The 22564-nt window shown below is 51.1% G+C and overlaps 1 protein-coding gene across 1 annotated transcript in view; it reads left to right on the forward strand.

The window, feature by feature from the left end:
• The window catches only part of CACNA1C (calcium voltage-gated channel subunit alpha1 C), a 640117-nt gene that overhangs the window by 555842 nt on the left and 61711 nt on the right, over positions 1–22564 (forward strand). The window contains exons 31-32 of the mRNA XM_026447798.1: positions 20914–20997; positions 21597–21680. Coding sequence (XP_026303583.1) covers positions 20914–20997; positions 21597–21680 — 168 coding nt within the window. The remainder of the gene's footprint in view (positions 1–20913; positions 20998–21596; positions 21681–22564) is intronic.

Below are 22564 nucleotides of genomic sequence, written 5' to 3' on the forward strand. Positions count from 1 at the left end.
AAGGCTCCTAAAGGACATCCTTTGGTGATAGAACGGTGGTTTTCTGCCTTCTCCAGAGAAGCAAGTACACTCTTTTTCACCTTCCTGTACAAATCCCATTTAGGAGGACAGCTCTTGTCCTGACCTAGAGAGGACCCCTGGGTTGCCCTGACACCTTCCTTAGGGCGCACGGTGTCTCTGCCCATGCATGGCCCTGTTCCAAGCCCTGCAGCCCAGGAGCTCTGACAGTTCACCACCCACAGCAGCATGACCAGCTGAGGCTAGGAGTGCAGTCACTGCCGAGCCGAGCCTCAGTCTCGGGTGACATCCTCTCAGTGGGAAAACTGGCATCGTTTTCATCCAGTGTCATGAGACATATGGTTTAAATATTTCAAAGCCTTGAGTCATTCCACAGTTGACTCAGATGTGTTTCTGACGATGTCTGAGGCAGTCTGGAGAGCCTGCAGTGGACTTTCTGAATCATGCCTCCTGAGCACGGGAGACATACGGACAGCCTTCCCTGGGAAGTGCATGAAATTGACACCTGCGGGAGCTTCAGTCTAAAAGACACTCCACCTAAATCCTGCAAATCAAGGAACAAGCCAGTTTCCTAGGAAGTAACTATTGCGGGTGGTCTAAACCAGAAAGTGCCTCCTAATTTCCTCTGTCCCTGGTTTTCTATTTTGAGAAGATGGGGCAAGATAACAGAGACTTTTACCCAAGAAGAAAGAGAGCCATCCTGGGGCCATTTGCATTTCACATTCCTATGGTGTGAAGAGAAAGGAAAATGGATCTTTCCCTGTGAATTTCCCTAAAAGGGCTCTGGCCAGAGGGGGATAAAGGTGTCCATCGAGTTGGGAGCATCATGGAGCACAGCTGGGTCCCTGGATTCTTTCTGAGCTATGTTCTTCATTCACAAATAGACTCCAGGAAAAGCAGCTCCAAAATTTTCAGGCAGAAAACCAAACTAGAAAAACCTGAAGCTCTGGAAGAAATATTCAGCTGGATCTGGCCCAAGAACCAGTGGCTTCTAACCATGACCTGAATCCATGACAACTTTCATTTCCCACCATTAACTAGGACTCTGTGCTGCACTTTTTATTTCACTGGCATGCTGTTTGTGTATGACCCAGAGGAGCATCAGCATTTGCTGTGAAAGGACGGCTAGGAACCAAGGATGTCAAAGACAGTCTGAAGTTGTCACTGCTTATGTTTCGTCTCTGCAACTGGCTGGTTGGTTGTTCCATCAGCTGGTCAACTTGTATTCTTGCTTCATTCTTCCATTGTTTTCATGGTCATGGATGTTTCCAATTTCCTCATTTCTGTGTGTTCTCCTCACCACTCCATGGAAAATAGATTTACTCAAGTAAGTCCCTGCCTGAAATCTAACCATCCCCCTTAAATCTAACCACTCCTTAAATTCATACTCTGTTCACACACACACAAAAAGAATCACACAAAGAAACTAGGGATCAACATAAACCAGTTTAGATTGAGTCGGTCCCCCACAAAGCCTCAGGAACCTGCGGGGATGGTTTGAAGAGAGTGAGGTGGATCATGGCAGCATTGATTTGAACGGTGAACAGTGATCCAGAAGGACCTCCTTCCATAGAAGGGAGAGGCCACGACCTGGAGATAACCGGATGGCCCCTGCGCCCCACACGATGGTGCAGGACCAGGTTGGGCAGCATGAAAAGTGCTGGCTGGAATATTCTGAAGGTAATTAAATAACTGGATTGTTCTATCATGAACTGATGCTTGTCAGCAAAGACAGGAAAATAAATTTTAAAGATACTCTTATAGATTTGAACTGAAAAATATGCAATGCCTGGGGAAAAAGTCTAATAGAAATGGCTAAGATCTCTACAGAGAAAATGATAAAATTGAAAGGAATTCAAGAAAAGCTGATAACTGAAGACATCTGCCACGTTCCTGAATTGGAAAGCTCAATATTATTAAGGTATCATTTCTCCTCACACTGATCCATAGGCTCAATACCATTCCAGTTAAAACTCCCAATTGCACTTTGCTGGAGGTGAGAATGGCAGGAGAGGGAGCTGCACCGCAAATCCTCTTTGGCCAACAGGATGAGGCTGGGTGGTCCTGAGGCTTTAGCCCCTTTGGGCAGCTCCGACGTCACCAAGGAGGCAATGCATAGGAGCCTGGCACGGGAAGCAGTGTCTGTCTCAGCTACTCCACTGTCAGCTGCTCTTAGTGGGAGTGATGATGTCACTTAGTTGCCTGAGTTTGCTGTCGAGGATGTCTCAGCAAGGGCACTGGGGGAGGAGGAGCTGCAGGAGGCAGTGAGTGAGCGGCTGGGCTCCAAGCCTCTCCTCCTCAGTGGAACATGGTATGCCCAAGAAGGCAGGGGTTCACCCCATGGAAGGCTCCTAACTCGTCCCCTCCCCACAAGCTCCCACCTAGACCATGGAGGGGTGAAGCAGCTGAGACTTACCTCTGCCCCTCAGCTGGAGCCAGCCCACACAGGGAGTAGCCAGTACTCACCTCCCCGAGAGGAGGATGCTGGAGGGGCCTTGACCCTGGCAGCTCTCTGGAATCAAAGTCTCAATCTCCCTTTTCAGTTTTCTCCCATCCTGAGAATAGTCCAGAGGGGAGAATGGACCCAGAGTGAAAGCACTCATTGGCCCTTCTGACACCCTGCTTTCTTATTTATTTATTTATTTATTTATTTATTTATTTATTATAGTTTAAGTTCTAGGGTACATGTGCATAATGTGCAGGTTTGTTACATATGTATACTTGTGCCATGTTGGTGTAGTGCACCTGTCAACTCGTCAGCACCCATCAACTCGTCATTTACATCAGGTATAACTCCCAATGCCATCCCTTCCCCCTCCCCCCTCCCCATAATAGGCCCCGGTGTTTGATGTTCCCCTTCCCGAGTCCAAGTTATCCCATTGTTCAGTTCCCACCTATGAGTGAGAACATGCAGTGTTTGGTTTTCTGTTCTTGTGATAGTTTGCTGAGAATGATGGTTTCCAGCTGCATCCATGTCCCTACAAAGGACCCAAACTCATCCTTTTTTATGGCTGCATAGTATTCCATGGTGTATATGTGCCACATTTTCTTAATCCAGTCTGTCACTGATGGACATTTGGGTTGATTCCAAGTCTTTGCTATTGTGAATAGTGCCGCAGTGAACATACGTGTGCATGTATCTTTATAGCAGCATGATTTATAATCCTTTGGGTGTATGCCCAGTAATGGGATGGCTGGGTCACCTGGTACTTCTAGTTCTAGATCTTTGAGGAATCACCATACTGTTTTCCATAATGGTTGAACTAGTTTACAATCCCACCAACAGTGTAAAAGTGTTCCTGTTTCTCCACATCCTCTCCAGCACCTGTTGTTTCCTGACTTTTGAATGATTGCCATTCTAACTGGTGTGAGATGTTATCTCATTGTGGTTTTGATTTGCATTTCTCTGATGGCCAGTGATGATGAGCATTTTTTCATGTGTCTGTTGGCTGTATGCATGTCTTCTTTTGAGAAATGTCTATTCATATCCTTTGCCCACTTTTTGATGCAATCTACTCATCTGACAAAGGGCTAATATCCAGAACCTACAAAGAACTCAAACAAATTTACAAGAAAAAATCAAACAACCGTTGCTTTCTTGAATAAGCAGCTGAAACCTCAGGAGGCCTGGCCCCTTTCCCACAAGTTCCCCAGTCTCCACTTTCCTCTTTCTGTCTGGGCCTCCTCAGCCCAGTTGCTCCAGCTTCATGAAACCAGATGGTTTCTCTCATCCCCTCTACCCTTTCTTCTGGTGATTTTCTGCCAGAAGTTGACACATACATAATGGAGCCCCTCTTGACTGCGTTAGACAGTCTCTCGCCCTGGCCCGAGTGAGTTTCTCCCACTGTCAGTTACCCCGGCCATCCCTGGCTTTCCCCAGCCGGTGGCAGCTGCGAGCACCCAGGCCCTTTCCCTGCAGACTCTTTCCCACCCAGTTAGTCTTGCCGCAGCGGGTCCCCGTAGGGTGTGTTCCGGTGAGCCATGGGGTATCCAGACACTCTTTTCCACAGTCGATTGGACTCTGTCTAGATTTCCCCATTAGCATTTTACTGCCCTAGTGACACGGAGATCTGAGAGCCCTGAGCCCCTCCGGGTTCTTAGCTGATCCCCTCTGGGGTACAGAGCCTTGTCCAGCTGCTGGCCAGACTTGCCGCCTCATGGCCTCCATGCCACTTCCAAAGTGGGGACAGCCTCCTCACCACGGCTCCTCTCCAGCCTTCCTGCCGACGCCCTTGCCCTGCCCGCTGGTCTCTGCTGGGCCCGGCAGGCCTTACCACAGCCATGTAAGTCGTCTGGGGCTGTGGCTCCTGCCTGTCCCCACACACAGAGGATGTGGCTGGCATTTTCAGAGTATCAGCTAAGAACGGGGCAGCAGTTCAGTTGCCACAGTCTTGTCTGCTTTGGGGGCTTCTTTGAAGCCCCTGTTATCTTTCAGGAAAGAGGAAATGAAGGCAGTGAAGCCTTGGCCGTGGCTGCTTCTCAGAGAGTAGAGAGACAGAAAGAGGAGAGGTTTCTCCGGTCCCCCACCTGTTGTCCTGAGGAATCCATCAACGAGGCCCTGGGCATTTCCCTAAACGAGGGTGAGAGATGAGTCAGGACTAGTCGGTAGCCTGATGATTGAGATGCTGCCAGAACCAGAGCTGCTCAGGACCCTGGAGGTCAAATGCTGGCTCTCACTGGGGCCACCCTTCATAGCACAGCTCTGGGCCAGCCTTGCCCCGGTCTCCCTGGCACAGGTACCACCTAAGCTATATGGAGAGCCAGGAGGCTCTGGAATGGTCCTCCTAGTGGCGGGTACCCTGGAGTTCCTGTGCCAAAACCAGCCTGCGCCGCGTTGTGAAGGCTCTGAGCTGACAGAGGCTATGGCTGGCCGTGGGCTTTCCACACTCAGAGGCAGCCCTCCTCGTATCTAGTGTGCCCATGTGGGGCCAGGGATCCCGTGGCTTCCAGAGCCGTCTTTTCTCTGCAGGCTCTGCTGTTCTTAGGACTAGTTTCTGCTCATGGGAATGATTCTTGGCCCTGACATAGGTGGGCACAGGCTCTGCAGAGGGGAGAAATCTTTGGGGATACCCGGAGGATGTGGCTCAAATGGAAAGGTCGTCACCAGCTACCTCGTTTTCACTGGGCTTGTGTCAAAAGGTACAGATAAGAGCTGGGTTGGGGCTCTAGGTTCGCACGTGGATGGGCAGAGGGAAAGTTGGAACGGGGAGGTGCGTGCATGGGGAAGAACACTTGCTTCCACGGAGAACGAACAGCCCAGTTTCTCATCTACTCTGTCAGCTCTGTCCGTGTCTAGAAACTTCTGTCCTTGAGATTCAGCATGGCCTCTTTGGGTAAATAGCTTTTGTCACATGACCTGAAGATGCTGTGGTCCCTCCTCCAGCCAGCTTGGGGTTCTCCAGGGGCATCCGTACCCTGTGCAGATGCAAGGGGACTTCAGAGGCTGAGGGCCCAGATTGCTCAGGTGTGGACCTCCTGTTTTAGGTGTTGGAGTCTTTGGCTCCAGGAGTGAGCCGCTCCCAGGAAAGGGACCAGATTCTGACATTCCCCTGGCAGGTGGAGAAGTTGAGAGGGCACCCTCAGCAGACAACTTGGCCCCCAAGTCAAAGGTCAGATCTGCTTGTCTGAACAAGGGAAGAGAAACCCCTTACAAACTGTAAGCTAGGCCTGTTTTCCTGCCCAGGCCAGGGTGTCAGTCTGGTTGATAATCACACGTGTTCTCTGTCCCCGGGAGGAGGCAAGTGGATGGCACACCAAAAACAGGCTCCTGACGGTTGCCAGTGGTGACAGAAACAGCCACAGGAGAAGAGAGTGCATGAGCCTGTGTCAGAGCAGCGGCTCACCAGCCTAAGGAGAGGTCACAAGGCCCCAAACTGCCCCACCGGAGCCCTGGGGCAGCCGGGGCAGAGGCAATGGGAAGAATGCCAGGGCCAGAATTCTTCTAAAGGCACCAATGTGGCCACCTGAGGGGCCAGGGGAACCCTGCAGGCCTAAATCCATCAGGCCTGAGCTGAGCCTTCCCCCGGAGGCAGGAGACTCGCCAGTGTCCACATACTCTTCCATGGACTGTTAAGAGACATTTCAGAACTTGTTCTTAAAAGCTCAGTCAAGGACCAGGAGAAGGAAGAGGAAAGTGGGATGGCCGGGAGGAAAGGATGCACACTGGGGCCCCTTCCTCTTTTTGAAAGCTGAGAATCTTCTGGGAATCTTGGTTTGTTTTTCAGTCATGTTTTTGGCAGTAATGACATTGCTGGCTGAAATGTACTTTCTCTCCAACTTGACCTCTGCCTCCACCTGTGCCACTCTCCAGGAGTCATCCTCTTCCAACTGTTTTAAATTGGCCATGCACTTCTGCATGATGCAGTAATTTTTGTGAAGTTTTAATTTTTACAAAATATATTTTGCTTCATTTCTTCGCTTCATCATCTACTGCCCCCAGATCCCACCCAAAGAGGAAATTCTGGTAGATTGAGACCCAGGAAGCCTAGATCCCACCTCAGCATCACCTTGAAGAAGCCAGGGCCGAGCAGACAGGACAGGAAGAGCTTCCTACAAGCACTTGTTCCTTCCATGTCTGTTTCTCTGTAAAGTAAGAAGACTGCCTTAGCATACTGTGGTGAGACTGAGTGAGGTCATCTCTACAGAGGAATTAAGGCTTCAGGGAAAGTGCCATTCACATGAAACTCAGCCGGATCCCTATGCCTGGGGAGTCTGTAGCCAGCCCTCTAACTCAGCACCAAGGAACTTCACCTCCAGCCTGGGTGTGCCCTCTCGCCCGTGACCATTTTAAATAGGCCCTTTTGTAATACTGGTATTCCGGCATCTTTCATCCTGAGCCCATGTATTCTACCCCTTCAGTCTGATGTCCGCCTCACACCATAAAATAACTTTAAGGCTCATCTTAGTGCATCCTTGAAGTTGGGTTGTGCAAGCATGAACCATGCTACCAGCATCTAAACTATCACTCCCCTTTCCTGTGGCTAATGCAACCCATTAGTCGGCTTTTCAAGCCTTCAGCTCAGTTTTTCACCATTCCCTCTCTTTCTCGGTGCCTAGGCCTTGCCATTCTTCATAGTCTTTATTTCAAGCACTCTTTGTTTGTGTGACTTGGGACTTGGCTAGTGTTTTGCTGCAGGCTAAAGTTCACCAACAACCCCTAAAATATTTTGTTGAGCAGCTCATGTGCTAGGCGGTATGCTTGGTGCCAGGGACGAATCATGAGTACAAGCAGGTAGGTAAGGCCACATTTGCCTGGGGCGACTTTGGCCCACTCTTGGGACTTGTAGCGTCCCCAGTTCACCCTCTCATTTCACTAGGAAACCTCCTGTCAGCTGACATTCATATTTCAACTTAAAAAGAAGCAGTCGATAAACGCATTGACCCATTTGGTATCAATACCTACACCTGAGCTCAAGTAACATTTAGAAGCACTGGAAGGAAGCAAACAGCATATATTGTCAATGAAGAATCAGACATGAAGCTAGATATTTTACTTTCCTCATCTCATTCAATCCATAAGACGAATATTATAGCCTCCCATTTTACATCTGAAGAAACTGGAGGTCAGAGAAAGGCTAAGGAAGGAGTCCAGAGCTGGCTTTTTGTTGTTGTTGTTAGCTTGTAACAAACACCATCCTGCTTAGTATGCACCCTACACTGCCTACACTGCTCTAAGCACCTTAACAAATAGGAATGCATTTAATCATGGTAAAAATCCTGGGATTCTGTTGCAGGTTTAGGTGACTCAAAAGCCACTCTTTCCACGACAACCCCATTAAAACAGGAAATGTGGACAGGCCAGGTTGTTGCTATGCACTCAGTGGGCCCACGGTAAATGTTAGCTGTCTTACTTCTAAGAAGATCCGAGACAAAAAGAAAGAAAGCCATTCTCGAGTGACCACCTTCCGGAATGGAAAGTGTTCAGTCCACTCCTGCGTCCTGCCACCTTCTCTGAGGCCCCTTGCCGCCCTTCCCTCTCATTCAGCCATTCTGTCTGTGGCCCCTGCATTCCCTAGATTGCTTTGGACCTTCGGATTTTGTTTCCAAATCTGAGTTGACAAGCACTGCCAGGAGAGGGGGCAGTCCGCTGACAGGTGGGCTCAGGAAAGTGAAACAAGCCCGCTACACACTCATATGCATGTGTTTGCACACATATTTGCAATGGGAAGACTTACACATTGGGGACACAAATATTGCCAGATTCATCAATGGCAGGAGCTGTTTCATACTCATCTCTGTGCCATGAGAGGCATTCAGTGAAAGTTTGATGCATGAATGGATGAATGAGAATAATGAGCCAGGAAAAGAAAGTCAGAATATTAGTGTCAGAAAAGATTGGGACCGTTGAGCTTCCCTGAGTGCAGAAATCTCTACACCGTCCTACCTTCTGCCATACGAGTCTCCTTGTTTCTAGAGGTAGCTCTGTTGGAAATCCTTCTTTATACTGAATTAAAACGCACCCCTCTGTAACGTCCCCTTATCTGTACTTCCTTTTCCATCTTTTCTTTCTGTACGTAGTTCTTGAGTGCCTCAGTGATGATGTGGAAGCATAGTACCATCTTTACAGGGCTCACAGAGTAGTGCAGGACACACCAATCCACAGTAAACAAAGGTTTCAGATGGGGTAAGGGCTGGGGTGGGGAAAGGAAAGAGTGTGGGTGAAGAGTCACCTGTTTAAAATAAGGAGGTCAGGAAGGCGGCATTTTTGCTGAGCCCTGGAGGCGGAAAAGGAGCCAGAAGTAGAGCATTTCAGGCAGAAGGAAGAGCAAAGACCCCGAGGCAGGGGCAAGCTCAGCTCGTTCTGGAAACGAGAGCGACGGTGAAAAGGACTGTGCTGGAGCCGCAGGCCCTTCAGGACCACAGTGAGGCGTGTGCACTTCCTGTGACTGTCCTTGGAAACCACGGGGATGGGCCATTCAGTAGGGGGATTATATAATCTGATTTCCATATTTTAACCAGCATGCTGGCTGCTCATTGACAAATGACTGGTGTGGGGAGATGGGGAGCAGCAAGGAGCCCGATGCTGAGAAGGCAGGTGGCCGTGGAAGAGATGGAGCGAGGAGGGGCAGAGTCATGACATCATTGGATGGTGAATTGGATGTGAGGATGAGGAACAGGAATCAGACGGCTCCGGGGTTCCTGGCTTTCCCTGAGTGGATGGAAGAGTGGTGTCATTTGCTGAAATAGAGAAGAACAGGAAGAAACCAGTTTAAAGTGAGAATGTGGGGATATATTAGGTTAGAAAATGTCACGTAGGCTGTGAAAATCTGGAATTCAGACAGGCGATCTGGGCTGGAGATGTATTTTAGGAGTCAGCGCCATGTATTCCCTCTGAAGATAGAAACTCCAAGAATCCTGTCCAGAAGCCTTCATGTCCTGGGAGAAGTGTTGGAGAACGTGCAGAATTGGAAGGAAACTTGGAGAGAGGAGAGGAAGGAGGAGGAAAGGGGTCTGGAGGCCAAGAGCCAGCTGAAATGAGGGGTGGAGAAGAAAATATCATTTCCCAGGATAAGAGTAGGGATGAGTTAAGCCAGCTGCCAAGAAGGAAGAAACGGTCCTCCAGGCCTTGTAGAAACAGCGGACAGGCAGAGGGAGGCCAGAATGCTGCCCTGCTGTCCAGAGGGTGACGTGAAAAGGGCTGGACGGAGGCTGGTGCGCACAGGCCCTTCAGGACCACAGTGAGGGGTGTGGACTTCCTCTGACTGTCCTTGGAAACCGCAGGGATGGGCCATTCAGTGGGGGGACTGCATAATCTGATCTGGGGTCTTCAGTGTGCACCTTTGCCTTCACCCACGTCTTTCCTTCCTGAGCATCACAGACGTCCCTGACTGTGCCCCTCCTTCTCCCATACTGGAAATCCTTGCCCTGGAGGAGCTCAAAAGCCAGGCCTTCCCAGACCTTGCTGGACCTGTTTGCGACAGAACCAGCTTCTCCTTTTCCCAGCTGTGCAGAGTTGAATTTACAGGCCTCACGATTCCATAAAAGGAGTTTCCAAGACAGACCTTCTGCACTTCTCTTTGGCTAAGAGGTTCTTTGCTATAAAAATCTCAGATAATGGGGGAGTGTACCCCGCCCCCGGTCCAGTGCTGAAGCTAGGGACAAGCGTTCTCTTACAGCTCTCTTCTTCCCTTCACAATCTTTCCTCTCTCCTCGCTCTGCCCGCCACCCACCACCTCACCTGTGTTCTGTCCCTACAGTGGTCAGGGCAGCCTGAGGCTCAGAAGTCTGGCCGGCTGAGTTTTCCATCTCCCAGTGGGCCTTCTGTGGGGTCTCAGGGCAGATCTTCAGGGCCAGTGGCTGTTCTCAGCCTCGTGGGGGAGAACCCTGACCACAGCAAGAAATGCCCTGCTCTTGGAGTCACTTTGGAGGAAGACATGTTCATCTCTATGCAGTCTTTCAATGTACAGGAAAGAGGCTTGAAATCTTTTGCAGGAGCCCAGGGCTTGGTCTTCACTGCTGTGTGTTCAGATCTGCTCTTTGGGAAGGTATTCAAGAACAGTCTAAGATGCTGACCGAAGAAAAAAACAGTGGCAGTCTAGTGGGACAAGGGTTTAGGATTTGGGATTAAAGGAAAGTGGCTGTGATTGGGTCACATTCAAACATCGAGACTGTTGGTTCCTGCCTGGCATTCTCCCTCCCATCCTTCCCTTCCTCTGCCTCCCCTGCCGTAGCCTCTCTGGGTCTCTGCAGAAGTCTCGCTGTTCCTCGTGGTTCTGCTTCATCCTGAGTGCCCCCACGAGCCTCTCCGTGGTTCCCCATTGTCCGCAGAGGCAGCTGCTCTGGCCGGCCCCGTCCTCCAGCCCTTGTCTTCTGTTCAGGGCCACCCATGCTCTGGGTCACACCTCACTTTTTCCTAAACACCCTATGCTGGACTTCCAGGCCGGGCTCCAGTGCCGCATCCTTCAAGCTGCCTCCCGAGATCAACCTGGCTAGAAGCAGTCTCCACCGCCTCTGAGCTCCCAGGGCACCCTTTTCTCTTTTCTGGCATGTAATCAGAGCTCTTGACGGAAATGTCTCATCCCTCTAGCAGGACTGGTCAGTCTTTGAGCAGGACTGTCTCTTGGTGGCATCCACACTGACCGCCTTCCAAATGCTAGCACAGTAACACCGTGCGCCTGTCATCTCTGTCAGTGTCAGCTGAATGAAGACCAACCAAAGACAAGACACGCAGCTTCCTCTGGGGTGCCCCTCCTTGCAAAAGTGACTCCAGCCCCTGGCTCACAAGCTCCGGCATCCAGCGAGGACACCCCCTTCAGTTCTGCACCCACCACAAGAGCTTGTCACTCTCTGGGGTGGTCCACTGGAGAAGAAAGCAGAGATAGAAGGCAAAGACGGTGGCTTTGGCGCGGCCATCGTGCCATGCTCAGCAGGACTCAGCAGCATGACCACCCAGGTCAGGGAAATTCTGGCTTAAGTGTGCTCAGACAGTTCAGTGCAGAGGGCCCTGAGACTACCCCAGGCTAAAGTTCTGAAATTCAACCCTCCCAGGCTTATTGGAGGATGGGGTCCTTGTTTGGGGGTTTGTTTTGTTTCATGAGTTGTTTGTAATGCCGATTAACACCCCCACAGACCTAGTGTTCTACAGAACACGGTTCTGGAAATCCGTAGGGGCATCCCCATGATTCGGGGAGGTAAAACTGACATTTAGTGGGTGGGACTGAGGATGCTGAAGGAGGGTTCGGCCCAGCGAAGGAGCATCCTTGGGCCCTGTGGCATGTTTGGGGAATATTTATCCGAGGAGTCCCCTTCATGGGTGACGTTCAGTGACACTGATAGTGGGGGAGTCTTCGGTGGTTGGCCAGTGGCCGAGGCTCAGCAAGGATAACAGTGCCACTAGAAATATGACCCTATCTTGGATTGTATGACTGCATTTAATATTCACATTGAAAAACTTGAAGAGCAAGCAAGAATTTTATTTCAAAAATCCTATGGAAACCTAGACATTGTCTTGGGCTAGGTCTTCAGCCCTTTCTGGACCCAATGCTCTTCCTTTCGGAATAGTCTCCCCACCCGCTGTATACTCCATGTCCCTACAGAGCTCCGCAGCGCCCCGTGGTGGCCAGTGTCACCCCCTCGCTAAGAACCCACACATAGCCTCAGGCTGGCTGACTCAGCCTCTTAGTGACTTTTAGATGAAACCTATTTATCCCATCTGTTGAGAAACTGCAGTGTCTGCCACCGTCCACAGAAACCCCAAGGTAGAAAAATGCATTAAAAGGAGTAGAAAAGGGACCGGGAAAGAAGGGCAGCAGCTGGGGATGAAATGCAGCAACTCTTGCCCCAGCCTTCGCCGTCGGCACAGAATTCAGAGGCCAAAGCTGTGTGGGCTCAGCTCCTGCATTCCCCTGATTATTATTTATTTGTAGAGTGCCCACGGGGCACCTGGTGCCACGCAGCGCTCCTTAAACAGGCAGGCCCCAGCTTTGCCAGGAGGACCTTCCCCGCTGTGGCTCTGCACCCAGGGATGTGCATATTGTTGCAACATTGTGACAGGTTTCTTTCCTGCCTGGTGCTGGTAGAGCTTAAAAGTCACTATAAAGGATAAAAAATAATTATATGACTTGCATAAAGCCTTCGTGTGGGAAGGGTAGTATTAGCTACTACATTTAATTATTTAATGTAGAAAATCATTCACACTGTGTAAAAAAGCCCGGTGGGGAAGTACACTGTGGTTTCCGTCTCCGGCCCTGCCACGGGGAAAGAAACTGGAACACGCCGGGCTGGTAGGAAGAAGAGGGATTCCCAGACCTACCGGGTGCGTCGGCGGTAACCCAACCCACTGAAGCCTGAGGTGCTGCCAGTGCTTCTGGCCCTGCGCTGGGCCAGCCTGACTTAGGGGCAGGAAGGACCTTCTGTGACACAGAGGCTGTGGGCGTGCGGGAAGGTAGCCTGTCAGCAAGAACTCCAACAACGACAGTAATAGTAGCAACTGCAGCAACCAGTCAGCACTTTCTCGGTGCCAGACAGGGCAGGTATGAACTCGTATCATTCTCACAAAGCCCTACGAGGGGCCAGGCACAGTGGCTCACACCTGTAGTCCCAGCACGTTGGGAGGCTGAGGCCGGAGAGCCATTTGAGCCCAGGAGTTCCAGACCACCCTGGGCAAGACCCCATCTCTACAAAAAAAAAATTCTATTTTTTTGATTAGTCAGGTATAGTGGCACACACCTGTAGTCCCAGCTCCTTGGGAGGCTGAGACAAGAGGATCTCTTGTGCCCAGGAGGTGGAGGCTGCAATGAAATATTATTGCAACACTGCACTCCAGCCTGGATGACAGAGTTAAACCCTGTCTCTAAAAATAAAATAAAATAAAAACCCTACCAGGGCAAGTACTCTGGTTATTCCCATGCTGCAGGTAGGGAAGCTGAGGCACAGAGAGGTTAGGTAACCTGCCTGCACGACACGAGGCTCACTGTGGGAAGTGAAGGCAGTCTCTCATTTTATTCACAGCTTGTTCAAGAGCGTGGATGCGGGTTGCTGGCCAGATCCCCTGGCAGAGGAGCCCTCTCCCGCTAAGTTAGAGATGCCACAGGGCAGGGGTCATAGGATGGGCTATGGGAGCTTTCCGAGAGTGCTGAGCAGGAAGGGACCTCTCTGATCGGGGTTGGGAAAGCTCTCTCCATGGCCTTGGTCCTCTGGATTGGACTGGAAGGGGTTCTAGGCAGGCAGGAGGTTTTGAGGGGCTGCCACAGATCCCAGCCCTCCCGCAGCAAAGGAGAGATTGCTCTGCCTTGTTCCAGCCACACCTGATGCTACTTGTTTCTTGCCTTCCTTTCCTCAGAGTGCATGGTTGGTGCCGTTCATTTGAGCTTAAAGTTGCCGGTGTGCATGGCCGTGTGTCTGCCTAGCCTTGCCCCTCTCCAAGGAGGCGTTGATTCAGCACCCTAGTCCTGAAGGCACCTTTGCAGAAAACGGCTCATTTATTCCAGCATGAGTAGTGCGAAGCAGCTATTGGGATCCCCCAATCTACCCAGGTGCAAACTGAGGCAGAAAAAGAGCCTCCTGAGGCCCCCAAATGGAGCTTAACCGATAACCCCACATTTTCATCTGCTCCCGACGGGGAAGATGGCAGGCTGCAGGAGGGCTGATTGATGTGTGTATGCCCAAGCCTTGCTTAGTTACAGGCCTCTAGTAAGTGCTTATTATGTGTTGATGAGATAAATAAATGAATGAGTAAATAAATGGACAAAGGCCTTCAAAAATACCCTGGGGAGGAAAAGCCTTAATTCCAAAGAAAAATGGGAGCAGAAAGTGTCCAGTTAAAAGTGTGCATTTTCAGGAGTGTGTGTTCCTCCTGCAAATAGGAGAGCAGCCCCCGTCGCCTCCACCCACCTGGGGTCCTCTCACGAGGCAGGCACCCAGCCCCCTGCCCACTCCTGCCCTTAGTCCAAGTAGTTCTCAAGCTAGCTGTGCAGAGTGTGTCTTGGGGTGCTTCTGAATTAACACATCACAGGGTGGGAGCTGACAGAGGAGGGCAGAAATCCCCACCTCCTCCCAGGCTGCTGGCAGCACTGTGCTCCAGTTATGCCTTCTCCATTAGGCGCCACTAATTTCCATGATTACTGTTATATCTAAATGGCATCCTGGTGTAATACAATTTATATTATCTCTGCTTGGTGTTGGTTACCATTGTTTTCATGATATTCAATGGGATCAACTCTGCATAGACACACAGACACGCACTGAGACTTCACTGCCACCGCCACCACCGCCAGCTGCCAGTGGGACCCAGCTCCTCTCCCCGACTCATTCAGCTCTCATTTCTGGGACCCAGAAAAGATCAGTGTTTCCAGGAACTGGGCACGGCTCCCTCCCTCACAGCCACCTCTGCCCAGCCCCCTGCCTGGCGCACCTGTGCTCTCTCCAGTGCTTGCTCACTCAACCAGGACCTCTGCTTTCTTGCAAGGACCCCCTTCCCTAGGTCTGATGATGCCATCTGTTGCCCCTCCCTCAGCCCCGCCCCACCTTAGCAGCCTCCAGCTGCTTAGTGACTGATGTTCCTAACCCTGTCTGCAGGGACCCTTCAGAGGACACTTTGTCCTTTCCCACTCTCCGTCTCGATCTCAGCAGCCCCACTTCTAATCCAGCCCGGAAGCCCTGCAGCCCCTCTAGCCAGCGTGCTCCGTGCCCCATGTGTCCTAGGAGGGGAAACCAGGTGTTCAGACTCAGCTTCCCCACAGGGCCGGGGCACTCAGGAGCTGGCTGCCTCCCCTGTGTTTCTTCGGGCAGATAAGGAAGGCAGGCAGGAAGGAACAGAGAAGAGAAAGAAGCGAGTCACGGCAGTGACAGCACCTCTGCCCTCCAAATGCCGAAGACTGACAGCACCACCCCAGACGAGGAGTGAAAGGTGTGCGCAATTCCTCATGGACGCCTTCTTGCCGCCAGCCTGATCGAAAGCTGGTGCTGCCTCTGAGGAGATGGCAGGGCGGCCTCTGCTCTGGGCAGAGAAGAAGCTAAGGACCCGGAATTCAAAGGCAAAGGCATGCACCCGTCACCCCTTCGACAGCAGTCCCCTCGCAGCTCTCCTGTAACAGAGACAGAAAACGGGGCCCCTGCCGCCGCCCCTCTCGATAAAAGAAGAGTGGCCTGTGCCTTCCTCGGTGGGAAGAGTGGTTCCTAAGAACCTAGCAGTTAATTGTCTACATGAACTCCAGTCTTACAAAATGCAGCCATGACAACCTGCACCCTGTCACCAATCTCAAACGGTATCAGCCAGATTTCATTCAGGAGAGTTTGAATACTAGTGACCTGGAGGATGGGCAGAAAAGGCCTGAGAGACAGACTAAAGGAAAACTCAAGATTCCAGAACCTTCAGCTTCCTCCTTCCTCTTTTTACACACCTAGGCTTTGTCTCCCTGGTGTTCAGTCCCACACCCAAAATAGAACCTGTGACTCCTACCTCACTAGGCAGAGCAACACTGCTAAATCATGACAGTGGCTGGCCGGGCACGGTGGCTCACAGCTGTAATCCTAACACTTTGGAGGGTGGAGACAGGAGGATCACTTGAGGCCAGGAGTTCTAGACCAGCCTGGGCAACATAGCAAGACCTCATCTCCCCAAAAAGTTAAACAATTAGAGGGGCGTAGTACTTGGGAGGCTGAAGAGTTTGTGACCACAGTGAGCTATGCTCATACCACTGCACTCCAGCCGGGGCAACAGAGAGAGACCCTGTCTTTAAAGTGAATACTTTTTTTAAAAGGTAGAAATTCAAAGATTTTGGTCATTAGAGGGCCAGGCATCCTCTCTCTGGAACATTCACACATCCAGAACACCTATTCCCAAGGAGGCCAGATAGAGTCAATATAAAGAATAGATACTAAAGGATTTTTTCAAAATACTTTCCTAGGTATTGGTCCTCACATTAACCCTATGCAAGACATAGGGCTGGTGCTAGTATGGTTAATAATCAGATTATGATTACCTCCCTTCCAGAAAGCTCAGTCTCCAGCCAACCAGTGACGATGAGATCCTTGAAACTGCCCTTGAAGCTGTAATGAGGTGGAAGCCTCTGAACTCTGGACTCCGGTTACTTCTTGTTTTTAAGCGATTGCAAACAGAGGGCTTGGGAAGTGTGCCTCCGGTTGGCAAAAGATCCACGATTTCTTACATAGGTAGTCATCCCATCCCTTTTCCCACTGGGAGTTGGGCGTGTCTTGTCCCCAAAAAGCAGAGAACCCCTGGAGGTAGGCATTTTACAGCCAGGAAGTACCACTGGACCATGGCCCCACAGTTAAGACACAGCATCTGTAACCAGAAGAAAGCAATGAAACGGCAGGACACACGGGCCTCGTGGGTGGGAGCAGGAGAAACGGCGAGTTCTGAGTGCTTTGGATGCACGGTCTCCTTTCACCCTCACCTCAGCTCTGTGCTTTATCCCATGTTCTAGGTGTGGAAACAGTGGCGTAGGGAAGTTAAGGTATTTGTTCAAGGCTACCCAGCTAGTCAGAGGCAGAGGTAGTGTCTGAACCCAGATCTGCCTCCGGAGATCATGCTTTTAACCACTATGCAGCCTCTTTCAACTTGGCATATCTCCAACAATGGAGCCGAATCAGGGCGTGGATAACCGAAATGGAAGAAAATCCGCAGTTCCTGTGCATGGGAAATGCATCCCATGATGCTTTTGCAGCAGTTGTTCCTCCCCAGCAATGATTTTCTGATGTCAATATCAACTCGGTGTCCATTTTCTCAGCCCACGCCTATCAGTGAGTGGAGGTGCTGCGGCACTCAGGCCTGGGTACTGGGAGCCTGGGGTACACACAGGATCTGCCCTGGGATGGCCAGAGGAGAGGCCCATCTTATGAACACTTCTCCAGAGTGGGGAGTTGGAAGGGAGAAATCCACTCAACCTGTGGGACTGGGGCATGGCGAGGGCAAGGCTTCCAGCTGCAAAAGCGCTTTCCCTTCCGGGCAGCCCGCCCTGCGTGGCTCTGAGGAGCTGGACAGTAAGAGGTTTGGTTTGCCACTTCAAGGAGAGCCAGGAAAACCCTTTCTCCAACCCCTTCCTTCTCAACCATTTGGGACGCAGTCACCAGAGAAATAAGGGGCAGCAGGTATAACCAGGCTCTGGGTCAGACTGATTTTGTAAGACGTGTATGATTTTTTTCCCACCCTCCCTTCCCCATTACAGCCTTAAAACCCCTATTACTAATGGTTTCCATCAACTGAGGGGGTGACAAAAACAGAGAAGAGAGATGAGACAGCATCAGGCCCTTACACTCCAGAGAGTGTTGGGAAAAGTATTCCTCCTAGGACCCAACCAGCTGGGGACTTGGGGACCTGCAGGGAGGACCTGGGCCTTGTTTCTGGGCAGGGTATGGTCCAGGTGGGAGGAAGGGGCTGTTGAAATAGTGGGAAGAGGGGACAAAGGGACCATGGGGATGGAGGCCTGAAAGCTGGACCTGAAATTGTCTTCATGGTCCAGCCGGAGGACTGAGGGGCTCTGGGCACCAAGGGCAGGACGGTGGGAGGATGGGTCAGGGTGAAGAGCTGCCTCTTAAAGGGACCCTGTTTGCCCCCAGACATGTACCCTCACCCGCTGCATTCCAGCTCTGCGGAGATCCCCCAGGGCTGGGTGCACAGGAGCTCTCGGCGACAAGGAACCTGGTTGGTTTCTGCAGCCCTCCAGGTAGTGTGCCACCAAACAGAGATGTCAGTCTAAAGCCTGCAGTAGCACAGCCTGCTGAGGGCAAGTGTGAGGCACGAGGTCTTAACTCCAACAGAGCCCAGCCAATGCCAGTCCAGTGGAGCCGTGGGCGGAGGGGGCTGTGGTCAGGAAGGAGGGGGCTGTGCCTTCTGTCTGCACATATACGAAGAAATCCGGGAGAAAGGGTGACCAGGGGTGCACAGCCAGGCGGTTGACAGGGTTCCTTTAGGTCTCAGCCCTTCACCCTTGGGCGCCCGTTGATTAACTGTGTGTGTTTCTCTGGTTTTCAACACCAAACCTTTGCTCTGTTCTGTCCATTTCTTCCTTTTCCTTTCTCCGTCTCAGAGGTGTTGCAGACCAAGGCCAACTTACCCATTTTGTTTCAGGTCTCTCTGGTGGATGAAGATGCCAACCCACTCTCCTTTCTTGAGCACTGACACACCTTCCTCTCTCTCTTCTCCTGCTCCCACACCCAAATAATGTTTTCTTGCACGTTTTCTAGGCTGATGCAGAGAATTCCTGGATTCTGCTCTTGTTCTTGTTTCTCCCGCTTCTCTTCCTTGACTTCCCTGCCCTTCCCTTCTGAAACAGCTCAACCCACAAAGACGGTATTCATATCGAGAGGGCCGCCCAGTGTTTTCCGAAATCTAATATTAAGACTTATGCATAGCGGTAGTTCATCTGGGGTCTTCACTGCTTATTTCCCTCTCCCCAAAATCACTCTCCTCCTTTTGCCCTGTGAATGATATCTGAGAACCTGAGAGCAAATTGGTTATTTCCTGCTCACAGCACGTGACTTACATGGGAGAAAGAGGTCTCTCTGCCTCAGAGGCTCCACTATATTCAGAAAAATACCCTGGGAAGCCAACAAGAACGCCCTGATTGGAAGCTGACCCTCACCTCACCCATGCCCTGGTCAGCTCATCTCTGCTTCCCCCATCCTGGCTGTCCAGAGTCTCTGTGATGGTGTTTCTGTTTTCTTTTGGCAGAAATGCCTGGGAACCGAAAGGCCCCTTTCCCCGTGACCTGACCTCCCACGCTAAGAATAACAGCCCCAGGACAGCATGTCTTTTGGTCCCTCTGGAAAGAAGGCATGGCTGGGAAGTGGGAAGTTCAGAGAGCTGAATAGAGCTGGGAGGAAAGGGAAGAACACAGAGTCTTGGCTTTGTGAGTAAAAAATAAAGAGGAAAAGTTGGCAGCCTTCAAGTGAGCTGGGGAGAGATCTGGGAACCTCTCGGAGGATGCTTCATGCTTTCATAGCCTGCTCCGACCTCTAGAATTCCACCTCCTGGAGGCCCAGAGGGCAGGAAAATGCTGGTCCCAGTGAAAAAATGTGGCCAGCCCTGTCTTGTCCCCTTTGCAGACCATATCTAAACTAAAGGCATAAATGTTTTTACTTAAAGAAAACAAATGTCTGTAGTACTTGATCCTTCCCCCTCTACCCGTGGGGAATATGACTGCCTGTAGCTGGGGGTGTATGCCCCCATTCGGTCACCGAACATTGCTCTGCAGGCTCCTACACCTCCCACACCCAAGAAATCCACCTGCTAAAGAGTCCACTCATCCAGGACACCAGGAGTCCTACAGGGCCTCTGGGACAGCCCATTCCTTGGTTGCCCAGTTGTCCAAGTACATGAAAAAAAGTCTTTTAAGAACGTTCATCCCTTCTCTTCTCCAAATATGGTGAAAAATAAAATCCATAGCTACAGAATCAAGTGGTAAAGTCAGGACACGGGTCTTCCCCTTCTGTGCCGGAATCTCTCCTTTAGGGCAGCACTGCCTTCATCCCCTTCTAGGCAGCCAGCCTCCCCCAACCCACCAGCCTGTCCCTAGCAAACCCATCGTCAGGAAAGGCTTTGATCACTGCATGCCCTCTGAGTGGCTTTCGCATTCAGCAGGACCCTACCTCAAAATGACCACGAAAGAACCGGGGGAGGTGCTTAGAAAGCCTCAGAAAGCCCTGTCAAGAGCCACATAACCCACTCTCAGAGTAGGAGCCCCGCCTTGCCTCTGCCTCCTTTCCCTTATACAGTCTTCGCCAGGGTTGGAACTGTCCCTAGAAACACTGGGGCACCCAGTGCAGGAATGCAGGAACTAGGGTGACCCTGATTTGATCTGCAAGACTTGCACTTCTTATTTTAACAATTTGGTCCTTCTTTTATTTTTGAACTTTATATGAGTCACTTCTGAGCCCAGATAACCTGCCACCCCGTGGCCCACACTGATGGCTGTGGTTTTTCAAAGCCTTCTTCATCCCCAGCTTCACCCATAGGGCTGAGCCCATTACCCTCTGAGGGGTCACACACCTGTGTTCCCTCCGTCCAGATGGGCCCTTCTGCTAGAAGAGGACTGGGGGTGAAGGAGATGCTCAGCATGGACTGAAGAGAGAGCATAGTAGCCACCTCCTATCCCCTGGTGACTTGCACCGCCCCGCCCCCACACCCACTCCTGCCCCTGGAGGGAAGTGGACAGGGCCTCTGTGGAGAAGGGGTAGGGTGGGTGGATCTGTAGGATGGGGCCGTGTGACGGAGGGAATGCGGGCAGTAGGGTTAGTGTCGCCTCCCTGCTGCTCCTTCCCTGCTGGTGCTCCTGGGCTCCTGGGCTCCTGGGCTCCTGGCCATGGTGAGGGCGTCCGGAACTCCAGAGGCAACACGGAGGTGCCTGGACGATGATTCTGATGGTGGTGTTGCTCTGTTCTTGTCTGTCTAATATTCCTTTTTAATCCCCATCCTGCCTGCCCTCCCTCATGTAGGGTTACTTTAGTGATCCCTGGAATGTTTTTGACTTCCTCATCGTAATTGGCAGCATAATTGACGTCATTCTCAGTGAGACTAATGTGAGTATTACTCTGCCCTCCCCAGGAAATCTCCTCATTCCTCCTTCTCCGCCTCCTCTAGTTCTCTCTCTCTCTCACTCTCTCTGTTTACCTTCTTTTATTTTTTTTTAATTTCCTGTTTTTACCCGCCTCCAGTCATGCCTTTTATTGAACCTGCCGTCGTCCTGTGGGGAAAAAAAGTGGGAGCTTCTCCTCCTTTTTTTCCATTTACCTCAGCTCTGCCCGGCGGTGCCGGGCTGGGGCGTGGAGCTGAGCAGAGGGAGTGGCGGTGCAGGGGACACACCGCCCGGTCCCCCGGGGCGGCCACAGCCCCACGCCACCTTTGAACTAACCCAGCTTTTGTCAGGCCTCTGCACCCTGCGAAAACCAGGTTATCCAGGTTTGAGCCGCCAGAACTGTAGAGTGGTAAGAGAGTGTTTAATATGCCCACGTAACCTCTTTCTTTTCTCATTTTTTTTCTCTTCTCTCCCTTTTTCCATGCCTTTTTTTTTTTTTTTTTTCATTTTTCCTCTTCCCTTTTGTTTTGTTTTTCTCCTTTATTGTTGGTTTTTTTTTTCTTCTCTCTCTCTCTCTCTTCCCGGCTTCTCTGCCCCATGCAGCACTATTTCTGTGATGCATGGAATACATTTGACGCCTTGATTGTTGTGGGTAGCATTGTTGATATAGCAATCACCGAGGTAAACGTAAGTACATGGCGTCTGTACCTAACTGTCCGTGCCTGCTCTAACACTCATTTGTCTTTCCCCGGTTTTTTCCTTCATTTTATTTTCTCTCCCCACCTTCTTTTTTTTTTTTTTTTTTTTTTTTTTTTAATTTGTTTGTTTGAATTGGTTTGAAGGTTTTTTTTCTTGTTGCTTTATTTTGAAAAACAAATTTTTTTTAACTTTGGAACGCATTAGGCCTTCCCCTTTTCTGTTAAGTTCTGATTGCTGCATCTTCTCTCTCTCCCGTATAATCAGCCTGGCATGAGTCACACTGTATTGGAGGAAGCAGCTCTGGGAGCCGCGGAGTGAGAACATGAGGGGATGTTTGCCACTCTGGGCAGCTGCTGGGGCAGGGACCCAAACCCCTTCTGACCTCCACCTTCTCCTCCAGCCACTGCCTTCCCTACTCTCTCCTTTCCATCCCCACAGCATCTTAGAAGGGAGCTCTCTCAAAGTAGAATACCCTGCGTTAAGGCTACGACTCAGCCTACATAGTCAGCCATAGCCCACCCTTGCCCAAGGACCACCCATCATCTTGGGTTGAATGGGCTGTGTTTCCATTTAACATCAGCAGCCCATGCAGGCATCCAGGTCCCTGCAGGCTCATTTGGAAGAGGAATGAGAAGAGGAGAACCAGTCATGTTTGGACTCTTCTCTAGAGGTGGTGGGTGACCTACTGAGAGCTGCTCTGGGTAGACCTTTCCTCCTAGTTGCTGTGGAAGCAGGCCCCATGTGAGTGCCTCACTCCCACATGCACCTGCCACCCCTGCCCTCGACCCCTGACCTCTCACACCCCTGCCTCTGGCTCCCTAGCCTCAGACAGAACCCCAGCCTCTGTAAGGCCTCCTGCCACCTCCTTCTCC

This window comes from Piliocolobus tephrosceles, chromosome 10 (genome assembly GCF_002776525.5).
Source record: "Piliocolobus tephrosceles isolate RC106 chromosome 10, ASM277652v3, whole genome shotgun sequence".
Classification (NCBI taxonomy): domain Eukaryota; kingdom Metazoa; phylum Chordata; class Mammalia; order Primates; family Cercopithecidae; genus Piliocolobus; species Piliocolobus tephrosceles.